Source organism: Notolepis coatsorum, assembly GCF_963971535.1.
Source record: "Notolepis coatsorum genome assembly, chromosome: 20".
In the NCBI taxonomy this organism is placed as follows: domain Eukaryota; kingdom Metazoa; phylum Chordata; class Actinopteri; order Aulopiformes; family Paralepididae; genus Notolepis; species Notolepis coatsorum.
In genome coordinates this window covers 24,444,477-24,470,402 of record NC_140184.1, presented here as the reverse complement: position 1 = coordinate 24,470,402, position 25,926 = coordinate 24,444,477, and the positions used below count along the sequence as shown (strand labels likewise).

At 45.3% G+C, this 25,926-nt stretch overlaps 1 protein-coding gene across 1 annotated transcript in view; it reads right to left on the bottom strand.

Annotated features, from left to right (window-relative positions):
* The window catches only part of LOC311246832 (protein TANC1-like), a gene marked incomplete at both ends in the record, with an annotated part of 135,369 nt that overhangs the window by 103,680 nt on the left and 5,763 nt on the right, over positions 1-25,926 (bottom strand). The window contains 2 exons of the mRNA XM_084337077.1: positions 22,523-22,804; positions 24,693-25,044. Coding sequence (XP_084193203.1) covers positions 22,523-22,804; positions 24,693-25,044 — 634 coding nt within the window. The remainder of the gene's footprint in view (positions 1-22,522; positions 22,805-24,692; positions 25,045-25,926) is intronic.

Here is a 25,926-nt window from a genome sequence, read left to right as displayed (position 1 = left end):
CACACACTCACTTTAAACAAACACACTGTAGCACCCACTCCCCACACTTTATATTTATTGATAAAGGATTGCACTACAACTCGTACACCTTACTGTAAATTGTACCTAAATTGTACGTCATCCCATTTCTGCTTTGCACTATATAGTATTGTATATTAGTACACTGCATAGTATTGTATATTATATGGTAACTCAGTTACGTCTATTCTGCATCGAACATTGTACATATGTCTATACTGAACACTGTGACCTCATTTTCTACTTCTAATTTACATGCTATACTATGTTATTGATACAGCACAGTCTCTGGAGCGTAACAGTAAGAAGCATTTTGTATAAAAGTATTCTGTACTTCTGTTTGACAACTATTAAAGAAACTTGAAACTTGAAACTCTATGGCATTTTAGTCTAGGTTTGCTGGACTCCTTTAATGCTTTGTTGTGTTCTCTGTTCATGTTGTGTGGTGCGTTTTAGCTTGTGTTTTTAAAAAGGTTTATCGTTTCATGTTCCTTAAAGGTTCATCTCTTTTTCATATGTATTCTCTAAGGGTTAATAATTTACATGTGCCCCTTTAAGGCTTATCCCTTTTCACATGTTATTAGTGTTAACTCTTTTACATATGTATTCGCTAAGTGTTAAATATCTACATGTGCCCCTTTAAGGCTTATCCCTTTTCACATGTTTTTATTGGTGTTAACTCTTTTACATATGTATTTGCTAAGTGTTAATACTTTACATGTGTCCCTTAAGGCTTTCCCTTTGCACTTGTTTTTTATTGGTGTTAACAACCCTTCACACATCTTTACTTATGTTCCTTAAGGATTGTTTCTTTTAGATATTCCTTTACACTTGTTTTTATCAATGATGTGAGTTGTTTTACTATCCTGTGTTCCTCTGCCTTGGCCATGCAGGCCTGTTACCAGCTGGCACTTGTTAGTAATCACAGGGTAGCATATAGACCTGCTCGTTCCCCACATTCATTGTCGCACCATTGCCTTGTGTATTGTATCACAGTTGGTTTCGGTCACTTACTCACCTCTTGTCTCTTATATTCCCTGTGAGTCCGTTCCTATTTAGTCCTTATTCTTCCAGCATTGCTGTGTATTGTTTTCCGGGTTTTGCAGTTCGCTTTTGTTTGTAACAGTTTTAACGTGTATCCTGTTTGCAACTGCTAGTAAAAGCCTGTTCACTTTCATCCGTCGTCTCAGCTTCTCTCTCTCTGCTCGTGTTACCTGCATTTGGGATCTCCTCTCCTAACCCACACCCAAACCATCTCAAGAATAGCATTGCTATTTTGTTCACATCTCCCTACGTTTGCCTCCCCATCTACAGAATAGAAGGTTACACCATTCTGGAATAATGCAGTCTTTAAACAAGAATCATAGCAGATAGGAGTCCCTGGAGTAAAGTATTCTAGGTTCCTCTGTCTAATACTCATCTAGGGGGCCCTTGGCATGAAAAAGGTTTGAGAACCTATAATCTCTTCTAACTTGCCTCCAGTTTTCTCTCTCCCTCTTAACGAGGGGAAATCCAATCCACACAGCTTATGAATAAAGGCCTGGCAGGGAGCCAGCTACAGTAACTAGATTATACATTATTACATCCAGAAGAACTGGTTGAGTCTGCTAGATGCAATGATATGACAGTTTCCAAACTGCAGTCAGAAGGGAATATTGGTTTGCTGTACCATTATATCTTTCTTGGAGTGAGATTTTGGAATGTCTCTTCTAATAAATGTAATGTACTGCTAGATCAAATCTGGATAAAAGCTTCTTCCTTTTTTCCCATTGTGATTTTCATACTTGCTTCTTTAAAAAAAGAAGAAAAAAGATTTGCTCCATTTTACTCCTTTTGTCTGCACTTGGTTCTAATCTTTTGTCTGCACTTAGTTCTAATCCATTTTACTCCTTTTGTCTACACTTAGTTATAATCTTTTGTCTGCACTTAGTTCTAATCTGTTTTACTCCTTTTGTCTGCACTTAGTTCTAATCTTTTGTCTGTACTTAGTTCTAATCCGTTTTACTCCTTTTGTCTGCACTTAGTTCTAATCTATTTAACTCCTTCTGTCTGCACTTAGTTCTAATCTATTTTGTTCCAATAATACAAATTGTATTAGTTCCAAAATAAAAATCCATTGTTTTCTCTTCCTGGAAAAAGTACTTAACACTTTGATCACCATGGGTTAAATTCATAATTTACCATCCCTCGCCATCTCTATTTGTCTATGGAGAAGTTCCCATTCTTTGCAGGGCTATAACTTTCTAAATTCTATTGCTAAATTGCCATTATTATGGCCCATTCAATGTCCTATATGTATTGTTCAGGGTGTAGCAACGTTAAACTTTTTCATTCACATATTCATACTAAAATATGGTCTAAAGTATAAGTATGTTTTTATCGTTTTCTGCAGCTTTCTTCAGAACGTGATTTATAGCCCTAAATGCATTATATTGATGATCAAATACAGTTTGGTAGGAATCTGTGCGAGATAAAAAATGTCAACTGGATGTGCTTCTAGGAGTTACTACATATCATCTGATGATTGCCGGATGGGTGGGGGATCGTTTATAATTCCGTGGGCAGCGTTAGATGATTCATCCAGAGTGGGTCATATGTTCATCATAGCAGTTTATATGGAACACGTTAGAATATAACGCTGAATCTTACCGTGGCTTCCTCGCGCCGCTGGCAGATGAGCGTGGAACAGAATTTTTTCTATTATGGGATGGAGAAATGCCCGATCCATTTCCAGGTTGTATAATAGTATATACGTCCAAATCATGTTGTTTTTTCGAGTTATTTGCACCGATCGATGTTCACTGTGTCAAGACGGAGTCTATCCCCCCCCCTCACAGTGAGCTGTGGTGTTCCACAAGGAAGCATACTAGGACCGCTACTGTTCCTAATTTATGCAAATGACATGTCGTCAGCTTGTGACTGCAACTTGTTCCTGTTTGCGGACGACTCAGCCCTGCTGGTCTCTGACAAGAACAAGTTACAGGTTGAAAAAACCCTCAGCTCGGAACTAGGCAGAATCTGCATATGGCTCGCTGATAACAAACTATCATTACACATGGGCAAAACAGAGTCCATTCTCTTCGGTTCAAATAACAAACTCAGCAAGACCGACGGCTTCTCAGTTACAGTGGGTGACAATATTGTCACAAGGAAAGATGAAATTACCTACCTGGGTTCCATCCTAGAGGCTAATCTCTCCTGTGACAAAATGGCATCCAATGTAATAAAAAAAGTCAACCAACGAACTCGATTCTTGTACCGGATCTCCTCTCTGGTAAACAAGAACACCCTGAAGACTCTGGCAGGAGCACTCATTCAGGGGTACTACGACTATGCTTGCACCTCATGGTACCAAAGCACCTCAAAGGCGCTAAAAACAAAATTACAAACATCTCAAAACAAACTGGTCAGACTACTGCTTGACCTTACTCCTAGAACCCACCTCACCCCTGCCCACTTTGACAACCTAGGATGGCTTAGAGTAGACGACAGAGTACAACAACTTGCAATGGGCCTGGTCTACAAGATACACTACACGACCAAGGTACCCATGTACATGTCAAAATACTTCCCAAAGGTCAGTGAATACCACGATCACAACACCAGAGGGAGCTCCACAAATCATGTTAAACCCAGATTCGGCTCAAATAAGGGACTAAACACGTTTCGCAATTATGCCACATCAATGTGGAACGCCCTACCCAAAGCTGTAAAGGAATGTGGATCACTACCCACTTTCAAAACCTCTCTCAAGGGACACCTACGGGAGACTGCAATTCAACACTGGCCCCTGTAAATATCCTAACCCAACCCCCTCCAATGTACAGTCATTTACCTAGTATGGTTTTGTCAATAGTTCAATGTACAATTGTGTTTGTTTGTACAGTGTCTCCTCCCCCCCCCCCTCAATGTACAGTGTTACTTGTTTATACAGTGTGCCCCCCGCCCCCCCCCCCCCCCCCCCACCTCCAATGTAAATTACCCAGTATGGTTGTCAATATCCCAATGTACCCAACCCCCCCCACCCAACCTCCTCCAATGTACAGTTTCTACGTCAAATGTATATACTCCCTTTTCTTGACTCCTTCTGTATCACAAAAAGTACTGTATTTGCAAATCTGGTATGTCATAAATGTATAGATGTAGCAGTACTGACTATCTGTATGTCATGTATGTCATATATGTCTATATGAATTGAAAATGGGGGACCCTGATGGAAACAAGACAAACGTCTTTCTCAGGTCTGCATCCCCTTAACAATTGTATGTATTGAGCCGTACTGTATTGTACCCATTCTGCAATCTGTTAAATAAAGTTTTCATTCATTCATTTCATTCATTCATTCATTCATTCATTCTGTAACGATAGCGAGTGCCCGGACCACATATGGATGAGCACTACCGGTTCAAAGGGTCATTTCCGGTTGGCGATATGCCGATCGGCCACCAGATGGCGCTCTTGAACCGCTAGAGAGTTGAGTGGAGCTTTGCAGTGTGTCTCAGGGCTCCGGAGGGGAAATATGATTTCGATCACAGATTTTTGAATTATTGACATCAAAGACGAGTTACGGCGTCTTCGGCAGAATGAGCATGGCTAGGAATGACGTCTAAACACGTCATCGGCGATCATAGTGTTAATCCATGTGTTACGTCACTCTGTACTTGAGGGCAAACACCAAAAACTAAATCCAATACAAGTATGCCTTGTCTCCACTAGCCATGCTGTGGCCTGTCTGGCACACAGTGACCATCTCCATTGTCTTTAGAACCTGGCCAACCATGGCTGGGACTGTTGTTGTATCGGCACGGTTTAGCTTGTGTACCACCACAGTCGGTGGTGTGAATTTTTCAAGGGTTGCCTAGCAACTGGACAGTTTACAAGAAATGCAATGGAGACACAAACCCAAACCCAACCATACCATGCCAGACCATGGCTAGCCCCAGCCAGGCTGAACATGTGGCTATTAGCTAATGGAGACAAGGCATTCGATTTAGAACTGCACCCTCCAATGTGCGGGCACCCCAATGGTCTGTGGCAGTCGGAAGTACGTCAAATTGCGGAGGTTCGTGATGCTGTAAATGGTGTGTTATTTATTGTAGATCAACAAGTACAGGCCAAACAATGAGCCTTCTCCACCAAGGGCAACTGCAGTGTGTCGCTTCCACTCTGAAAAGAGCCTCAACAGAAGATGGAAAGCAGGGAGAATCATAACAAGACAGTGAATAAGGTTTTCAATTCAGTTTTATTTCCTGAATACCGACATAGAGCACCCTCTCCTTCTCATCCATTGCTGTGTCACAAAAAAAACAGATACTGCACGAGAATAACATGCCATGCGTAATATCACTAGCCATTAACGTCCTGTAATATCTGGCATCGCTGCCGCCTCTAATCCCCCTCGGAGTCGGATCAAAATCCTAGAGTCACGTTGCACTCGTCTGTGAAATGAGTAGACGGACAGCCCCTGCAGTGGGGAAGGGGCCGAGGAACACAGCCACCTGAGTACAGGATGACATCACCAGCGTCGCCGTGCGAACGCTGTACACTGGGCTTCTGGTGGAGTTAACCCTTTCACTACCACTCTACCAAAGGGTTAACCCTTTCACTGCGACAATACAGAGGGTTAACCCTTTCACTGCCACACGACAAAGGGTTAACCCTTTCACAACCACACTACAGACCCATTGTTAACCGTCTGTAGTGTGGTAGTGAATGGGGTTAACCTTCTGTAATGTGGTAGTGAAAGGGTTAAAGTACACTTCTCTTCTCTGAGTGTTACTGGACTGCAAGCCTTAGCTTGGATGGACCCACCAGCCTCATTCCCAAGCATCCTCCCCCTCTGAGTTCCAGACTAATCACCCACCACTGTCTTCATACCGCTCCAACTGGCACACAGCATGGACGTGTGATTGTGTACACTTTCCATATATATATTTATGCATTATAACATTCAAAATACAGCATTGTGGGCGCATGCCACATGAAAGGTGCTCCAAATGTATTTCCTCGATAAACCCAGAAGCATCTCTATTTCCTCATCTTTGACTAAAGTGAAGGCAATTCTACCAGCCACGGTATTATGTGGCTTGCTTCTCCCCTATTTTCCAAGTTCCGTCAAGATGAAAAGCAGCAGCTGTTCAAGCAGCAGTAGAAGCTGTCAGACAATGCTGTGGCTCTATTCCTTAGAGGGAACTGTTCTCTCCCTCTTTCCTGAAATGGAGTGGCGTCTAACGAAAGAACAAGTGGCTCGTGCTCTAGCGGGGAGAGGCAGCAGGGAGGGAGGGCTTTAAGATGACAACATGAGTCCTCCCTGGATACTGTTCACTGTGTGAATCCAACCTCCACGGTAAGTGGAACAGTGTAACACGGAGCAGAGATGCAACCTTTTGCATTGTCTTGTGAGAGAGACTTGGTCCAATTATGCCTCCTCTGTACAGTAGCATAGATAATGCAGGGTAAAAGGGTTCTTCAGGAAACCGGATGTTTCACTTTAGTAGAACTTGTCTTACCTCCATCTACAGTAAGTAAGCGAGTGACCACTGCCGTCCCTATCGTCTGCTGTCCATTCCTCCTAGGTGTCAGACTCCTAATTCACTTGTTTAAATATCATACTTCTTTTGTTTAGGCATTTGATGTGTCTTCCCAAATGTATTAAATGTATTATGTTTGAGTGTGCTGTGTATCTTTGCCTTGCACGGAATATCACACTCCTACACAGGGGGTTGGATGACGTTCCACTGCGTTCCTTTGTCAAACATCTACAGCTCAAACAGGAAGTAAACTAACCGATGCTACTTTTACTCATATTTTCTTTTCTTAACCTGTTAAGCTGTAGCCCTATTTTCAGAAATTCCACCTTGAGTAAATTGTGATGAAACAAAGGAGAATATAAATTATGATTTGTTTTTGCATCTTTGGTTCTTTTGATTATGCTCACTGAGCTCATTCAGCACCTTCTTGAGATCAAGTGTACAAATAATCTAAGCAAATGAATAAAGGGAAGATGATTAAACAGAAGGATTTGTAGATACAGTAATAAATTATAATCCATTTTAATTATAAATTCATATTTGACCTTGAACTTGACCTTGACCTTATTATGGCCAAATCATACATCTATGTCTATGGATAGGGAAAAAGCTCCTCTTTCCAATGGCAGTGTTAAATCTGGATTTAGTCATTTCCTCTCGGTTTTACGATAAAAGAGAAATAGAATTAGCATATTTTCGGTAAATCTTAAAAACATCGGTAAACAAACGTAGTGCTGAAAATATACACTTTGACTGCTGTTTTGATAGGGTTAAGGTATTTACTCTTGGCTACATTTGAAAAATAAACACAACATTAATTAATATGGTCTGTATAGATAGATTTATGATAAAAACAGCTTATTGAATAATAGATAATATTATATTATTGTTCCTCCCATATCTTTTAGTCTTTTTTTTTTTATATATAAGAACCGAAAATGTGTTGAAAAAAGTTAAATAATTTAATTTCCCAACATCTGTGCAGCCTTGTTTATTCACTGTGTCCAAGGAAACAACGATGAACGCAGCCATAAAGGTATGGTTACTACATCACTGCACAAATCATAAATGTTCAGAGAAGCTTAATTTTGGGTTATTAGTGATAGGGGAGAACGGGGGACGTTGTCACATGGGTAGGTTGTCACATTCATTATATTTCACCACCAGAGGATCCTGTCTCCCATACTTTGGTATTTAAATGTCCAGAATTGGGGTCAGAGTTCACTTACATTGTCATATTTGGAGTGAAACAGCTGAATTTGAGGTGAGGGGACTTTTTGTGTTTTTCATGTCCATTTGTAAATATTCCGCTCCTCAGTATTTTTCTTCTAGGCTTTTACACAATTGGTTTATAATGAAACAATTATTACCCTTAAAAAGTGTGAAGGGATAGCTATAGTTTAGATCATTGTTGTTAGCTAGCTAACTAGTTGTTAGATGGCTGTTAGCCTTGATGCTATCAAGACATTCCAGTTGGGGTTGGTCGTCACATTTTATTTGGGGTTGGTTGTCACATGTTACAACTATGAATTGAAAATGGAGGACCCTGATGTAAACAAGACAAACGTCTTTCTCTGGTCTGCATCCCCTTAACAATTGTGTGTATTGAGCCGTACTGTATTATACCCATTCTGCAATCTGTTAAATAAAGTTTTCATTCATTCATTCATCCTCTCTCTCTCTCTCCCTCCTTCTCTCTCTCGCTCGCTCTCTCTCTCTCGCTCTCTCTCGTATACATGTATCACGCACGCTGACTGTCACTCAAAGTGCTTATGGGCGGAGCCCAGCCCAAAACACCTTGAAATCTTGAAGTGGAAAAATGCTGCTTTAGAGCAGCGGTTCTCAACTAATATATATATATATATATATATTATTATTATTATTATTATTTTTGGATTACAGAAAATTGATGAATGATCACTAAAGTGCTATCTGTTGCAGCTGCACTGTTTTCCATGAAAATACCATATTTGGATAAGTTTGACCATTTCTCAAAATCTGAAAATCATTATTTAATAAAACACAGAAAAGGATCACCAAGTTACTCTGGATAAAAAAAAACTTTACAGACAACATTGAGACAAAGCTTCCTGACACATCTCCATCCAAACTCTTGGAAGAACTCATTGAAATCTCATCTGATACCATTACCACCTGGAGAGCTCGTTTCAGAGTGTGGTGCTGAGCAGGGGCGGGGCTAGGGGGTGGCTACTTGGGCTCAAGCCCCAAATGTTTTCTGAAAAGCCCTGAATCTACTTAAAAAAAATATATATATATATATATATATATATTTTTTTTTTTTTTTTTTTTTACAATTATTTATTGTTACATGCAAATATGTTTGCACCAGATTTAGCAGAAGCTAATTTACATCCGTAGTCTATCCAGCTGTTAACTGTATTTGAGTGAGTTAAGTCTTGGTGTTATGGTAGACTCAGACCTAAGCTTTAAATCACAATCAACAAGGTGACAAAAACATAATTCTTCCACCTTAGAAACATAGCTAAAGTACGGCCATTTATAAATCAAAAGGACGCTGAAAATCAGATCCATGCCTTTATCTCAAGCCGACTCGACTACTGTAATGCACTCCTTACCGGCCTCCCGAAAAAATACGATAACTATTTTATTGCAATGCACTATTGCATTATTTTATTCTATTTTACTAACTATTTTATTGCACTGCACTATTTTACTTTGTATCAGTGATAATCAAACCGTAAACAAAGAGGCCTATTACCACTTTCAGCGCCAGATGGCGCTGTTTACTGTTACTGTTGAAAGGCCAGCGCCTTTTAACATGGGGATACGTGGCTGTGTTTGCAGGCCTAAAGCTATATTATATATTATAGCTATGGATCTAATAATATGGTCGATTGTCATTGAGTTTCTTTCGGTCAAGATGCAAAAAACTGATAATTTTTCCACCCATACATTTCCGTTTTATACCGTCGTGAATATGAGTGTAGTTTCAGGGCGGTCTGGTGTCATTTCCAAAATGCTCCGTAATGGCCGGCAATGTGTATTCTAGTAAACGCGTTATCGTTTCTTCCCTGGACTAGCTACTGTTCTCAAATCAAATTTAGATTATCGGTATTATGTTTCATCATGAATGCATGAAGGGGGGGGGGGGGGGCGCCCCTCCGTGCTTTGATCGCAACCAACAGAACACGCCACACACACACACCACACACCCACGCCCCGATCAGCATGAAGGAATTTTTGGATCAACGCAATATTGATACCAGTCCTTACCTTGACCAGGATCTGTCCCGAAAAGAATATTCCAATTATCTGATCGCCATTCCAAGTACTGATTTCGATCAAGGTGCCAACGTAATCCAGCATTGAACATGAACCCGACCCTCGTCGATGCATGCGTTATAAGCGTTTGGCTTGACCGAGTAGTTAGACTCCGCCCGCAGGCCGCAGCTCGGCCCAGACACCAAGCCACATCGTTTCAAATGGAGTGCAATAGCGGCCGCAAGGCGTTAGGCGGTGGTATTGGACTTTTGCGATCTCAGACCCATCCCCAGTGATAACACAGGCTGCCGGCATGTTTTTATGAATGGAAATATCGAATAAAAGAAACAACGATGAAAATCCGACTATACTCTGGGGTTTTCGGGGGTCCTGGCGCTCAACGTTCGGTGAGTTAACCCTACATCTTAGATCCTAATATGAAAAACGATGTGATTTAATGTTCTATGTCTTACCTTGACTTTGTCTATTTTGCTGCTATCTATTTTATGCTTTATGTCTGCACTTTATGCATTGCTCTTGATCTGCCAATGTTGTGCTCTTTTTTTACTGCTGTGAAGCACTTTGAGCTGAAATTCTTGTATGAAACGTGCTATACAAATACAGTGTATTATTATTATTATTATTATTATTATTATTATTATTATTATTATTATTAATATTATTATTATTATTATTATTAATTATTATTATTGTTTGCTTCATTAATTAAATTAAAGGGTGTGAATTTAAGTGTTCTCTAGTGCAGTGGTTCCCAAAGTCGGGGTCGCGACCCAAAGGTGGGCCGCGAGCAGCCACGGATGGGCCGCGAGATGATTTAAAAAAATATATAAAAAAAGACGTCTTTGCTGGCCATGCTAAAGTTGCCGGGGGACGCTGTACGTCGTCTTTATATCAATATTTCAAAAATCTGCGATCGGATTCATAATGTCCCTCCGCTGGCCTGAGATCCACCAGCAGGACCCACTGAGCTCTCTGGCGGTTCAGGAGCGCCATCTGGTGGCCGATCGGCGCAAGCGCTTAACAGGAAGCGCACTAGAGGTTTTGCTAGACGTCCGTATTGCTTCCGGCCACTCGGTACATGTCCCGTGACTCTAGCTCGTCACTCTACATAGCGATCGATTGCCAATAACTCGATAAACAACATGATTTGGACGTATATACCATTATACAAGCTGGAGATGGACCGGGTAATAATATATCCCATAATGATAAAATTTCTACTCGACGATGATCGCCCAACGGCGCGCGGAGACTGGGGTGAGTTTCAGCGTGTAACGTTACCGTCTTCGATAATAACTGATATTATCAACATTTGACCCACATTAGATGATTGGTATAACGCTGCCCACGGAATTATAAACGCCCCCTCGCCCATCCGGTCAACATCAGATGACGTGTAGTAACTTCTAGAAGTACGTCTAGTTGGAATTTTTTATATCGCGCTGATTGCCATCAAACTGTATTTCATCATCAATATAATGCATTTGGGGCTATATATCACGTTCTGGAGAAAGCTGCAGAAAGAGATGAAAACATACTTATACATTAGACCATACTTTACTATGAATATGTGAATGAAAAAGTTTAACGTTGCTACACAATGAACAATACATATAGGACTTTGAATGGGCCCTAATAATGGCAATGTAGCAATAGAATTTAAAAAGTTATAGCCCTGCAAAGAAGGGGACTTTCTCCATAGACAAATAGCGCTGGCAATCTATGGTATATCATTAATTTAACCTTAGGCAACCAAAGTGTTAACTTAATAAATAAACAAAAACGAAAAATCTACTTATTTCAACGAACATTTCAAACTAAATAACAGATTATGCACATAAAACACTGAAAACAACCGAAGCAACAATAGTATTTGAATGAGGCTATTATTATTATCATTATTATTTTGCAACAAGTTAGCCCTCTCATAAATAGCACATATAAATGAATAACTAACTTGAACTAACTTAATAGGATTGAAGTGATATTTGGCTTAAAAAATCGGTCGCCTGACAAAAAAAAAAAAAAAAAAAGCCAGACGATGTGCATTGGGCCGCGGCTCTCTGACGCCTTATTTTCTGGGCCCCGGCCTGAAAAGTTTGGGAACCCCTGCTCTAGTGCCTTTTGTCCGCTTTAAGGTGGTGGTATAAGTCAGGCATGCAGTCGTGCACAAACGCGGTTAAACGCCGTTTAGGTATAGGTCACTGAGGCATAAGTGCAGCGCGCGGATGTGCACGCGCGCACACAAAAATGCGTCGCGCCGGCCGGCACTTATCACCTAGACTTTGCATAATAATAGGATACCGATAGGCGATAGCATAACAACGGACTCCTCTCCTCCACTACCGCCTCTCCACCAGCGTCAATGAGTGCTCGGAGCAGCCGCCCAGCTCCGGCGGGGAGTCGCTGAAGGAAACTGTCCTCTGTAAACTAACTCTAAGTTACATTGTTAATTTAGTTTGTATTTACTTTTCTAGTTTAAGTTAATTCAATTAAAGAAATTGTAACTACAATTACATTTAAAACATTTATGCATAATAATCATCTGTTCTGTGCGCAACCGAGGGAACATGTATGCGCGTGCACGCGCGTACGCGGGAACGCGTGTGCACGTGGCGTTTGGGCATTGCCCATATTACGACTGCACCACTGGTATAAGTTAAAGGTTGTGGTGTCGAAGTAAAAAAATTATCTGGGCTAAGCCCCGGATCTCCTACAATCCTAAATCCGCCCCTGGTGCTGAGTACCAAGTATCTCATGATGCAGCAGTTAAGGTGTTGATACCATTCAGCACCACATATCTGTGTGAAGCTGGCTTTTCATCCATGACAGCTCTGAAAACAAAAAACGCGGGAAGCCAGTCAGACTTGGGGGTGCGGTCGGAGTCGGAGATAAATTATAATAATAAAGTCATATTAAATGCATGCGCAAAGCGCATCATTCGTGATTTTCCATTCATTTGAAAGATCAATATTTTACACTACAACAGACAAACTTGAACACCAACATGTGGACAGTTCACACACGAAATGCAGCATTTTTTCTCTAATCAGAAGACGATTTATTGTCGATTTAGACGCAAGCGGCAACAACTAGCATTTGGACTTTCGTTTCGCACACCGCACAGGATCTGTGTGTGTGTGTGTGTGTGTGTGTGTGTGTGTGTGTGTGTGTGTGTGTGTGTGTGTGTGTGTGTGTGTGTGTGTGTGTGTGTCACTGTCACAACAACAATCGCAGCAGGAGCGATAATAAACACACATGACCTATTCCAAAGACGGTAGAACACCGAAGGTGGTCTTGCGTTCAGGAGTGGTGGAAATAAACTCCTTCATGACAACATGAATGTCCAGTGAGTCCAGAATATCCTGATGCCTATGCAGCAAGGCCAGGTTATTATTATTAAAGAAATCAGATATTCGTTTTTGAGACATTTCTTTTCTGAGACACAAGTAAACACACTCTCCACTTCAGTCAGTCCTCCCTCTGCAATTCGTTCCCGCATACAACATCGCCGACAGATATATTCCTTTACTGCAAATTGTCTGAGCGTCCCAAAAACGATTCCAGGCCGCTATTTTTTTACCAACGGATTTCCAGTTCTGCGTTGATGCTTCCAGGCCGCGTCTATTCGAATCCCAACTGGTTCATGCGTCGGCTACACGCTGCTTTAATAACACTGCATTATCGAGACAGCGCCCCTATGAGGATCTGGCAATGAATTCCAAGAGTAGGGTAAATCTACAGTGCCGCTCCGCTCTGTGACATTGAGTAGCCTCGGTATTACAATGGAATAAAAGCCAAAACAACCTTGCAGTTGCAGTTACACTCCCCGCCAGCAGGGGTGCTGGCGCACCCGCCGCACCCCCACTTCCCGCGTCACTGAATATAGGGCCAAGTTGAGCCTTGAGGATGACATGCGTGTTGCCTTGTCAAAGATCTCCTCACGTATTGACCGTATTATTAGCCAGCAGCAGCAGACCTCGCATTGAGCTAGAAATGTCCACTGAGTGAACGAGTGTTTATTTTCTGTATTTATTTATATTTTTTGAGAAGGTAACTTGGTGATCCTTTTCTGTGAAATGGTCACACTTATCCAAATATGCTATTTTTATGGAGAACAATGCAGCTGCAACAGATAGCACTTTAGTGATCCTTTTCTGTATTTAAAAAAAAATACCGGTAGGCCTACATGATGTTCAGTTTTTGAGAAATGGTCACACTTATCCAAATATGCTATTTTTATGGAAAAGAGTGCAGCTGCAACAGATAGCACTTTAGTGATAATTTTCTGTAATTTTATTTAAAGAAATATGCTATTTGATTTACTACTACAAGCAGTGTAATGTCAACAGTACTAAGCCATTTAGACCTGAAACACCTATTAATAATGCATTATATAGCCTGCATATACACACAAATGTGTTTCCCGGTTTCTTAAATAAACATAATTTTGAAAGCAAGCACTTTTGTCATCATCGTAGTGAAAAAGACAGGACCGGAAAAGTCTTTATCGTATGTAGGGGTGCCCTGGAATATTTTATTGAACACAGGGGTGCCTTGGCAGCAGAAAGGTTGAGAACCCCTGCTTTAGAGTACTTGATTAGAAATACAAAACAATGAATACAAAATAAAAAAAAAACGTACAGATGTACAGACGGGAATTGTGTAACATTGCCCAAATAGTGAAAGGAATAGCAAAACATGGGGCCTTTAAACTAACCATAGCCATCAAACCATAACCCAAACCTTAACCACACTGTTACCTTAAACTAACGATAGGTTATGAATATAACCGTAGTTCTATGAATACTAGTGACGCTCAGCGTCATCTGCACTAACCTCACTTCGTGCATATGCACTGAATAAAAACTCACAATGTACCTTTACATACCAACATTCGTCTGGCCACACCCCTAACCGCTACCTTCATAAGCAGGTGTGTGGCCCCACACTCGCCTCCTTCCCAATCTTTCACCACAAGGCAAGATCAAAGGCCGCAGTGGCGTCCAGACGCTGAGCGTCACTAGTATTCATAGAACTACGGTTATATTCATAACCTATCGTTCTATATCATACTAGCTTCCGCTCAGCGTCATCTGCACAACGGGAGCTGAGCGGGAGCTTGAAGCTCGACAAATGTACCCCACTGAGGCCCCCCACAACCATCAGAACCGGGGAGGACCGAGCCCCCCGACCCTCCCTAATGGAGGATACCCTCCCTATTGGAGGACGGGAGGGAGACGGATCCGACCGTGCAAAGAGGAACTCGAGCAACTCAACGCACAGGGTGAGCAGACCGTGGCTTGACCCCACGACTACGCACATGCACAACCCGCATGCCACCAGGGAACGAACGGAAGGAACAAACCTCGTTACCGCCTCCAAAATCACGGGGTCAAGAGCAAACTCAACCCAGTGGCAAGGCCGTAGCAGCGGAGCGCGAAGGAAGACCCAGACCCACTGAAGGGACTGGATCCCCCGGAAAAAGGGGGCCCGGAGAGGTCAACGACGCCACAGCATCAAGACCTCACCAGGCGGTCACTAGTGACACCGCCCCCCACATCGCCAGCGTATTCGGACAGGGCCCATCCAAGAGCGGGCCCTTCCCCCCACTAGCACGCCACCTGGCACACTGACCCTGGCACACTCAGGCAGTCAGAATGGCTGTAACTCGAAGCACTCAAGAGGCTACACTACAGCGGGAGCAGGCAGCGCACCGGGGAGACGACCTCCAGAAGGGGTCGATCCCTCAAAAAAGGGGTCAACTGAAAACAGCACCCCGGCGGAAGGGGCGTATGCTGGCATTGTTGCGCACCATGACAAAGCCTCCACCAAAAAATCCCGACCCAGAGGGGCCGAGGCAGAGAAGGCTGACACGATTGGCAGACGTCATGAACGTGCAGGGACACACTCAACCGGGTAACCCGGGAGTTGACTCCGCTCCAACACACCAGGGAATCAACCACCCTCTTGGTACCAGATGCGGTGGTTGTTCCTATAACCCCTCAAGAAAAAACTCCAAAACACACCTGCGGGTATACACTGGCTATACCGCAGTACAAGTGTTTCAGTTTTCAAAATGGGGTTATCCCAGGCCTACGGGTCGACACAACTTCGGACCGGGCCCGGCGGACCGGGAAGCACACAGGGATGCCAGAGGAGGTCCATAAGACCACCCCAACAGCCCCCTCTTCGCCATGCGTAAGAGAGGGGCGAAAAGAATGGAGAACCAGCCCCTTCATGATAGTGCAGGGTACAACATGTACCCAACAAAGGGTCTCCATAACGCCCAACCCTGTGACACCCGGGCCGACCCGGCATTTTTTCCCCTGAAAAAAGCACAAGTCCCTCAGGGTACCAGAACAGCAGATCTGCGTCCCCGGCGGACAACGGGTTAACTGACCTGGACCAGCGTGACCAGAACCAGTCCCGTGCCCTAATCACGCCGACATCCCCACTCCAAGAGAGGGGGTAGGTACGCGTGTCGATCTAAAACATGAAAAGAGGGCGCCACCCAGACGGTCCCATTCGTACCGCGCTCAGTGGCCCACCCCAAGGGCGTGAGACCTCTACCTATGTTTTGATCTATTCCGTTAACATCCCCCAGATATGAACGAGAATTCGTCGAGACCTAGCAACAGGCGCTCGGAAGAGAAAACCTCCATCCCAGTTGCCCTATAAAAACGCAGTTTTAATAACGAGCAACCAAGGCGTACCAGCCTCATGCGTGATTCTTATCAGAAACACCCCGAGCCAGCACTATGTACGCGTCGAGACCCAAACACATCAATGGATAGTCTAACAAGACACCAGACATTGTTCCTCCAAGTTGCCTGGGAGAACGACAAGGAGCCGTCGTGCTTCACGTTCTTTCCTCTTTTTATTAAAAAAGAAAGAAACACAGACTGACATGAATCCCACGTGACGCAGCTGAGGGTAAATTCTTTTTTCATTTTTACATCCCGCCACCCTCACCACAGGGAGGAGACGGGAATCCTCAGAGAGACTTCCCACGTGAGCCATGTATTGAAAAGTCACTGTAACATTGAGCCATGTGACCAACAGACTCAAGTTACATGTATATCGAGCGTAGCAGAACACCAAGTTCCTACGCTCTCCCCCGACAACTTGACAATGACAGAACCACACATGGGTCTGAAAAAACTCACGGAAGCCGTCGTCCAATAGAAGCGTGCCCAGTGACGTATTCTATGACGGGGGGAAACCCATGACTCAACTGCCCGTGATAGGTGCGGAATCAGGGAAACCCTTCCCCCCCCGTGCCAAGCTGCCTAACAGCTTGGCCGGACCGAATGAAAAAGAGGGTAAAAAAAAAAAACCCGACCAATCAGAAGAGGGAAGGAGGGGTTTATCCGGTAGCCATATGATACCTTAAGTAGCCAGTATGCTAATGAACAGCGCAAAGCTAACTCAATGCACGCTAGCCACAGACAAGTCTGTGAACAGGGTTTTTAACAAGGCCAAAGTTATATATGTGTGAACCCGACACCCGTGTTTATGTTGCAAGACACAGAAGATTTGATAGAGAGAGAGAGCGGCCTGAAAAACCGCGGTACCTTTACACACACGAGCATTACTGCAGACCAACACAACAGTGTTGCGGCTCAATATCACTGTTTAAGCAACAGAGCACACAACTAACCTCTACCTTTATGTGAAGACCTAATCTTCAGGTCGAGGCAGAAAAAAAACCTTTTCAACCGAGTGTAAGCTGCAGGCCTTGCTTAAGCTCTATAACATGAAAATGTAGCGACCAACAAGACTATAAGTCTAGCCCTCCTATCAAACCCACACTAGCGAAAGGTTCACACATTGTATACCCATCATATGTAGTGAATAAACACACAGTTTGTAACAAAAACAGTCCCTCCCAGGAGGGACCTTTTATTTAACAAAAATCATATGGTGGGCCGGGAAGGGAACATGGGGGACCAACAGAGGGAAAAAGTCACTAGCGACGCCTGCCACGAGCCGCTCGGGACTTGCCACCCCGGGGAGCCCCGGAGGGACGGTAAAGGACTGGAGGCTGGTCACGACGATCCCTACCGTCACCTCCGAGCGTGGATGGGCCGGCCCTCTCTGGATGGGCCGGCCCTCTCTCCTCCTGGCCTTCTTCGCTGAAGGGCCAGCAGTGGCGGTGGTAGCAGCGGCGGCTTCGGCGACGGAACCTCGACGACGAGCCTTCCGTCTGACTCCACCGGCGACATCGGGCGGGGGGAAATGAGGCTGGAGCACGGAATGCTCCTCCTGCATTTCCCTGCAGGTTGAGGTCATCAGCTGCAACGCCGACCCGAAGAGCCCAGCATCGGAGAGGGGTGCCGTCAGAAGTGGAGTCCTCTTCCTCTCCGGCACACGCGCCTGCTCCAGCCAAAGGTGGCGCTGGGCTAGAGTGGCCAGGGCACGTACTTTCCCAGCGGCGACGGCCTGCAGCTGGATCAGATGCAGGATGGCTCCTGCCGCCTGGGCGAGCTGATCACGTTGCACTTCGGTCAGCTCCATACCGCCCGTCATTATCCCGGACATGAATCTCGCCAGCTGCGCGATGTTAGACGTGGCAGCCAGAGATTGAGTCGCGGAGATGAATGACTGGTCACTCCAGTAAGCCAACCGCCTCGCCGATTTCCCGTGGGGAACCGGCTTCCGTAACGGCTCCCACACCACCTCAAGACAAAGGAGAGCTGCCATCGGCCTATCAAGCCGAGGCACCCCCTCCTTCATACCTTCTACCAAACCCACCACCCTCGTGACTCGCACGTAGGCGGGGGTGAGGCCTGTGATGTGGGAGAACACCTGTCCCTGACGGACGTAGGCCTCCATCGAGGGGAAACATGGGCAGACAACGCCCGTCTCTCTCACAGGACGACGTTGCCATAGATGACCTATGAGATCATCAGGGACAGGAACAGGCAGTGGTTGCGGCAGCGGCACGCCGTTTGCGACTGCCGCCGCCGCCATGAGCTCGGGGAACAAAGCACGCAGGTCCCCCTGCATACTTTCCCCCACCGAGCTCACGTCCCTCACATGCGGCAGACTACTGGTTGCAGAGCCACATTCCGATATGGCTGATAGCAGGGCATCCCGCCGCTGAGTCGGAGGTTCTAACCCAACATCAGCGTACGAGGGACCCCAAGGAGACCTATCACCCCCCGCCAGTGTAACCTGGACGGGAGGCGGATATGTCTCCACCGGGGCGTCAAACAAGAACCGTCTGCCTCTACCATGTAGTCCTCAGTTTCCATCGGCCACGGAGAAGCAGACGCATCCTCATCCGGCTCCAGCAACTCCCCAAAACCAGGCCATTCGCGTCTACAAGCCACCATCTTACGACGGGAGCGAGCAGACGCAAAAAGTTTGCGTCTCAAATCCTCCGCCACCAGAGGAGCCGGCCGCCCAACAGCGGACGACTCTCCGGCGGCAAAGGAACCAGAGCAGGAACCAGGCCATCTCACAGGAGACGGCGCTGGTGCACCAGCTCCTTGGAGAGGCAAACTACCTACCGGACGCCTACCGGGCGCGGATGCCGTCCACGACAGTGGAGTCAACCCCGCTCCAAGACATACGGCAGAGGAGGAAATGAAGAACCGCTGGTGAAGGGTAGCGTTGCTAGCGCGACCCTCCGAGGTAAACATTATGACTTAGCTTTTTTCTTTGTAAAAGTATGAGAGAAAGAAAAAAGCAAGAAAAAATTTAAACACGTAACTCAACTTTCTTCAGCTTAATACCCTTGTCAAGTGATTGGTATACAGGCACTTTCTTGTGGTGAAAGTGAAGAAGGAGGCGAGTGTGGGGCCACACACCTGCTTATGAAGGTAGCGGATAGGGGTGTAGCCAGACGAATGTTGGTATGTAAAGTAGGGATGCACGATAATTATCGGGGCCGATATCAGCAATTATGACGTCATCCCGATAAACCCGATAACGTTATTAATAGCTCCGATAATATAATATATTTTTTGGTAAAAAAAATGCGGTGTGGGTGAATTTGGATGAAGTGCGTTTGTTTTGACTGTCGGCTCCTCCCGTTTTGCCAGTACTGTGGTACGACTGGTAGCGTGTGGTTTAGGAACAGGGCGTTTTACACAAATCCAGCGCTCCCTTTCTTGGCTGTGACGTAGCCACGTACGTTTCTTGAAAGCAGCGCGGATGTAAACAAAGATGGCGACGCTAGTGGGGATTGTTTCAGAGGGGAAAAGTTTGCTTGCTATTTGTAATAAATGCAATGCAGAAGTTCCACGAGGAGGGAAAAGTGCAGCGGCTTGTGATACATCCAACCTAGCAGGTCACCTGCGGCATCACCACCGCTGCGATGGTGTGTTATTGTGTTAACTTAAAAGCCTGCGACGACGCGGGGAGCTAAGCAAAGCTAGCCCCTTTCATGGCTGATGCAACCCTTGGTTGAATACGCAGTCACTTATTGCTCCGTAGTAGCCAGGTTAATTTTCACCACCAAGGACTGCTTAAAAGCTAGCGGCTTGAGCCCTTGGGTCATTTCTGTCAAACTTCTTTAATTTAGCAAACGACTCGTCAATAGGTACAAGCGTGCTCGCGCCGTCGTTGTAGGCTTCTAACACCATCGCAGCGGTGGTGATGCCGCAGGCGACCTGCTAGGCTATGTGTCCACTCAAAGCCTTTCTTTCAAGGCGGACAGCTTTGAAAAAAGAAGAAAAAAAAGCTTCGAGCGTCTTAGGTTGGATGTATTATAAGTTGGTGACGGATTGTGAATTTTCATTTGGAAAAATAAATATGGTCACTTTATCAGTCAAAACTGTTGTCTTGGCTTTTGTTTCTGTTGTCTGATTAGGTCAAAACTACAGGAATATACATTTAAGTTGGTGTTAAGTTATTGTCCTGGGAAGTCTTTTTATGTATTATTATTATTGTATTGTGATATGTTTTGTTTCATGTTGGAAAAAAAAGAAAACAAAAATTTGATAAAAAAAAATATATACATTAAAAAAATAAATTAATACAATAAATATCGGTTATCGATATCGGTTATCGGCTTGAGGAGCATAAAGTTATCGGTGTCAAAAACATTGTGAGTTTTTATTCAGTGCATATGCACGAAGTGAGGTTAGTGCAGATGACGCTGAGCGGAAGCTAGTATGATATAGAACCATAGCCATCAAACCATAACCAAAATCTTAACCACACTGTTACCTTAAACTAACCCTAGCCATCAAACCCTAACCCAAACCTTACCCCTAACTTTATATCTTAACCAACCATTAAACGTTAAAACTAACCATCATCATCATAGTATTGCTGTGTTTGTATCAGAGTGGGTGGGTGGCTTAGTCTAGTGGTGAGAGCACTCGCCACAATCATTGTTGGTCCCAGTTGTGGTGTTTGATTTTGACTTTCTTTTTTTTATATATATATATATATATTACTTATACATTATACATTACATTGTACATTATGTACCTTTTTCCTGTGGTTGATTAGTACTTTATTTATTTATTTATTTATTTATTTATTTTCTGATTAGACTGTGTTGATATAGGCTACTCCCAGCGTTGTAGTCAAGACCACTCCACTTTAGACAATATAAAACCAGACACAAACAAGCTTTTAAAAACTGCTTTCTTAATGTTAAATGGACTGCATTTATATAGCGCTTTTTATCCAAAACATTTTACAACTTATGCCTCACATTCACCCATTCACTCACACATTCACACAGCGATGGCGGGGGCAACCATGCAAGGTGCCAACCTGCTCATCAGGAACAGTTAGGGGTTAAGACAGTGTCTTAGTCAAGGACACTTCGAGCACTTTCTTAATTCTAACTACTGATGCAATAGAAGAGTACATTTATTTTCTATGCAGAATGTTATATACTATGCTCAAAGCAACAGAAAATGCCAACAGTATCTGAACAAAAAGCATGTATGGATCAATTAGCATTGGAAAAGACAGAAAACTGAAAAAGGGCAGAGGATATTTGAGAAATTCAAGCCAAGACCAAGTCCATGACCAAGACCAAGACCAAGACCAAAACCAGAACCAAAACCAAGACCAAAACCAAGACCAAGACCAAGACCAAGACCAAGACCAAGACCAAGACCAAAACCAAGACCAAAACCAAAACCAAGACCAAGACCAAGACCAAGACCAAGACCAAGACCAAGACCAAGACCAAGACACAAATGGCATCAGGCCTCCGCTATGACACTAGTCCTCGGGGAGCAATACTCCACTGATCACTGCCATTGAAAAAGAAGTTCATAACTTCCTGAGGGCCCCAGGCTGGCGAAGTTGGTGCGACAATACCTCTAAAAACCTATTGAGCAGGAAAAAGAGGGTTTTTATGGCAAGGGACACCGAAGGAGCCAAGGCTGTCCAAAAGGAGCTCAAAAAGGAACTTGTTTTTCAACAGGTCTGACCAGATGAGCCCCTCCCCACTCATCAGCAGCACTGTCCCTCCCCTCACTGACTACCTGAGGCCCCCCAACTCCCATCACTATCCGAGGGAAGGAGGTGGAGACCTATAAGTTCCTGGGAGTACACTTGAACAGTAAATTGGACTGGTCGGACAACACCCTCTACAGGAAGGGGCAGAGCAGGCTGTTCTTCCTGTCTTTCAACATGTCTTTTTAACCTCCATACCTTTATACCTTTATACTATTATACTGGTCAGCACAAACATACCATAAAGCCAATGCCCGAACAAAAGGTGGACTTACCTGCCACAGAATTAGGGCGGGGCATCGCAAGTGAAGAGGTGGCGTGTGTGTGGCGTTGTGGGAGGGGTCTCTTAGGTGGGGGCGGCGTCCTGGGCTGCATGATGTCTGTTCTTGGTAAGGCCTCATCTGGCAGGCCAATAGGATTGTCCCTGGAAGATTCAGGAGGGCGGGACTCATTCGCATGCCCACCAATCCCATAACCACCCACAAGGCCGTCATCTGTAGTCAGATCCACACTAGAACAACTGCGGTCCTCGTTCTCAGAGGAACTAGTGATGGTCTCTGAGTCACGCAAAGAGAGAGAGAGAGAAAGAGTGGGATTAGAAAGGGATGGGGAAAAAGGAGGATAATGCTTTGCCTTTAATTTGAAGGTTTTCTGAGTAATTAAAAATGTGCCTATAGGAGCACAATAACCCAACAACATCTACAAAAGGCTTTGAAAATGAGAAAACATTGAAGAATGCATATTCAGTCTACTATGAAATAGGCCTCAATCGCACCTTAGATATTCAGCCAGGCGATGAAAACAACACAATCAAATGGTGGTACTTCAGAAGATGCACCCTTTGCGCTTTTGTATTTAACTATAAATACAAACTCTATTTAGGGAGAAAAAATTTCCTATTTTAGGAGAATTAGACCCATAACCAACAAAGACAGCTGTGTCCCAGTTTTGACAAGAGGGAGTCGAGGCCTTGAGGCTGAAGTAGCACAGGCTTCACGAGGAGCTAGCTGTGGGGTTAGGGGTACAGGCTTCACCAGGAGCTAGCTGTGGGGTTAGGGGGACAAGCTTCACCAGGAGCTAGCTGTGGGGTTAGGGGTACAGGCTTCACCAGGAGCTAGCTGTGGGGTTAGGGGGACAAGCTTCACCAGGAGCTAGCTGTGGGGTTAGGGGGACAGGCTTCACCAGGAGCTAGCTGTGGGGTTAGGGGGACAGGCTTCACGAGGAGCTAGCTGTGGGGTTAGGGGGACAGGCTTCACCAGGAGCTAGCTGTGGGGTTAGGGGGACAGGCTTCACCAGGAGCTAGCTGTGGGGTTAGGGGTACCGTCTTCACCAGGAGCTAGCTGTGGGGTTAGGGGTATAGGCTTCACGAGGAGCTAGCTGTGGGGTTAGGGGGACAGGCTTCACCAGGAGCTAGCTGTGGGGTTAGGGGGACAGGCTTCACCAGGAGCTAGCTGTGGGGTTAGGGGTACAGGCTTCACCAGGAGCTAGCTGTGGGGTTAGGGGTACAGGCTTCACCAGGAGCTAGCTGTGGGGTTAGGGGTACAGGCTTCACGAGGAGCTAGCTGTGGGGTTAGGGGTCCAGGCTTCACGAGGAGCTAGCTGTGGGGTTAGGGGGACAGGCTTCACGAGGAGCTAGCTGTGGGGTTAGGGGGACAGGCTTCACCAGGAGCTAGCTGTGGGGTTAGGGGGACAGGCTTCACGAGGAGCTAGCTGTGGGGTTAGGGGGACAGGCTTCACCAGGAGCTAGCTGTGGGGTTAGGGGGACAGGCTTCACCAGGAGCTAGCTGTGGGGTTAGGGGTACAGGCTTCACCAGGAGCTAGCTGTGGGGTTAGGGGTACAGGCTTCACCAGGAGCTAGCTGTGGGGTTAGGGGTACAGGCTTCACGAGGAGCTAGCTGTGGGGTTAGGGGTCCAGGCTTCACGAGGAGCTAGCTGTGGGGTTAGGGGGACAGGCTTCACGATGAGCTAGCTGTGGGGTTAGGGGGACAGGCTTCACCAGGAGCTAGCTGTGGGGTTAGGGGGACAGGCTTCACCAGGAGCTAGCTGTGGGGTTAGGGGGACAGGCTTCACCAGGAGCTAGCTGTGGGGTTAGGGGGACAGGCTTCACCAGGAGCTAGAAGTAAGCTGTATGTAGTTTCCTTTCTCCAAGACATAATGTCATAATTGGGGATTACCGATATAGGGAAGTGGTGACACACACACCACAGAGTAAGACATTTATTATTTTTCTGGCTTTTTTTCCACAATTGGTGATACAAAGAGAGGCTTTTTGGCCCAACAGAGAGCCAGTCCGAATCGACCCAATGCGATACCATGCAGAGCATTGAATAAAGACACAGAAACAATCACACAGCTTAGTCTAAGAACTCTGATTAGTTGACCCAAATCCACCCCAAATGTGGATTAACCAAACATCTCTGACAGACACACAGCATCATCTCTCACCTATAATCCCGCTATCCTTACTCTCCAGCGTGGAGGTCGGACTTCGACCAGGCCCAGGGCTGTGACCGGGGAAAAGTCCCAGGCTGGAGGGGTTGGGGCCAGGGCTGTGACCGGGGAAGAGTCCCGGGCTGGAGGGGTTAGGTCCGGGGCTGGAGGGTGTCCCACAGGGGCTGGTGCCAGAGCCACAGGTGGCTGAGGGTGAGGGTGGGGGTAAAGGCAGGGGCCCTGGCCGCCCAGCAGTACCCCCACCAGCAGCAGCACTCAGGGTGGAGGAGGGGCTCTCTGAACAGGGCGATGTGGTGCTACATGTCAGAGTGGAGCTGGGACTCCCCCCCTGGGCTGAGGCGTCACTCTAGAACACATACAGTACATGGAACACAATGGGTAAAAAGGGGCAGGACAGGGTGAGCAAATGACGGGACAGAGAGGTGAGGGGTACAAAAAAAAATGCAATAGTAAGTGGGGGAGATGCAAAAGACGGAGAGAGACAAAGGGGGTGGTGTATAGAGCAGATAAAGAGAAACCAACCTAAAGAATTACTCCTCTATCTATAGATGTACTATCCGATGTACAGGCTCAGTTGGCCCCCTTTCCAGCAGTGCTCTGATATCGCTTCCCCCATCCATGTGCCATGTAATTAGGTCAAAAGTAAGGTGGAGGGCATGCATGCGTCTACGCATATACACCCTGTGTGTGTGTGTGTGTGTGTGTGTGTGTGTGTGTGTGTGTGTGTGTGTGTGTGTGTGTGTGTGTGTGTGTGTGTGTGTGTGTGTGTGTGTGTGTGTGTGTGTGTGTGTGTGTGTGTGTGTGCGTGCGTGCGTGTGTGTGTGTGTGTTTGAATATATGCACAGATGGAGAGGGGTTAGTTAGTCTTGACCATCATAATCTTTATCCAAACCCACCCCTTGTTCCAACATGTCCTCCCATCGTCATGCTTCATATCACTGTCGGAAGACAATCTGTGTCAAAAGATGGACTATTCTGTCAGGTCGGTGCTCACCGCCCACGCGTTTGACATGATCCTATGGGTGTTGGAATGTGTTTCTTTGAGCCCTAGGGTCACAATTTCAACTTTCCTCCCGCAAAGATACAAGTAAACTGTGAAAATCAACTGTAGTAACATGGTTTTCATGCGAAAACAGCAAGATATCTGTCATTTCTCCAACCCCCAGTGGGCATAATTACCACCACCACCACCAAATAAATAAATAAATACATCTAGAAATATGTCAAA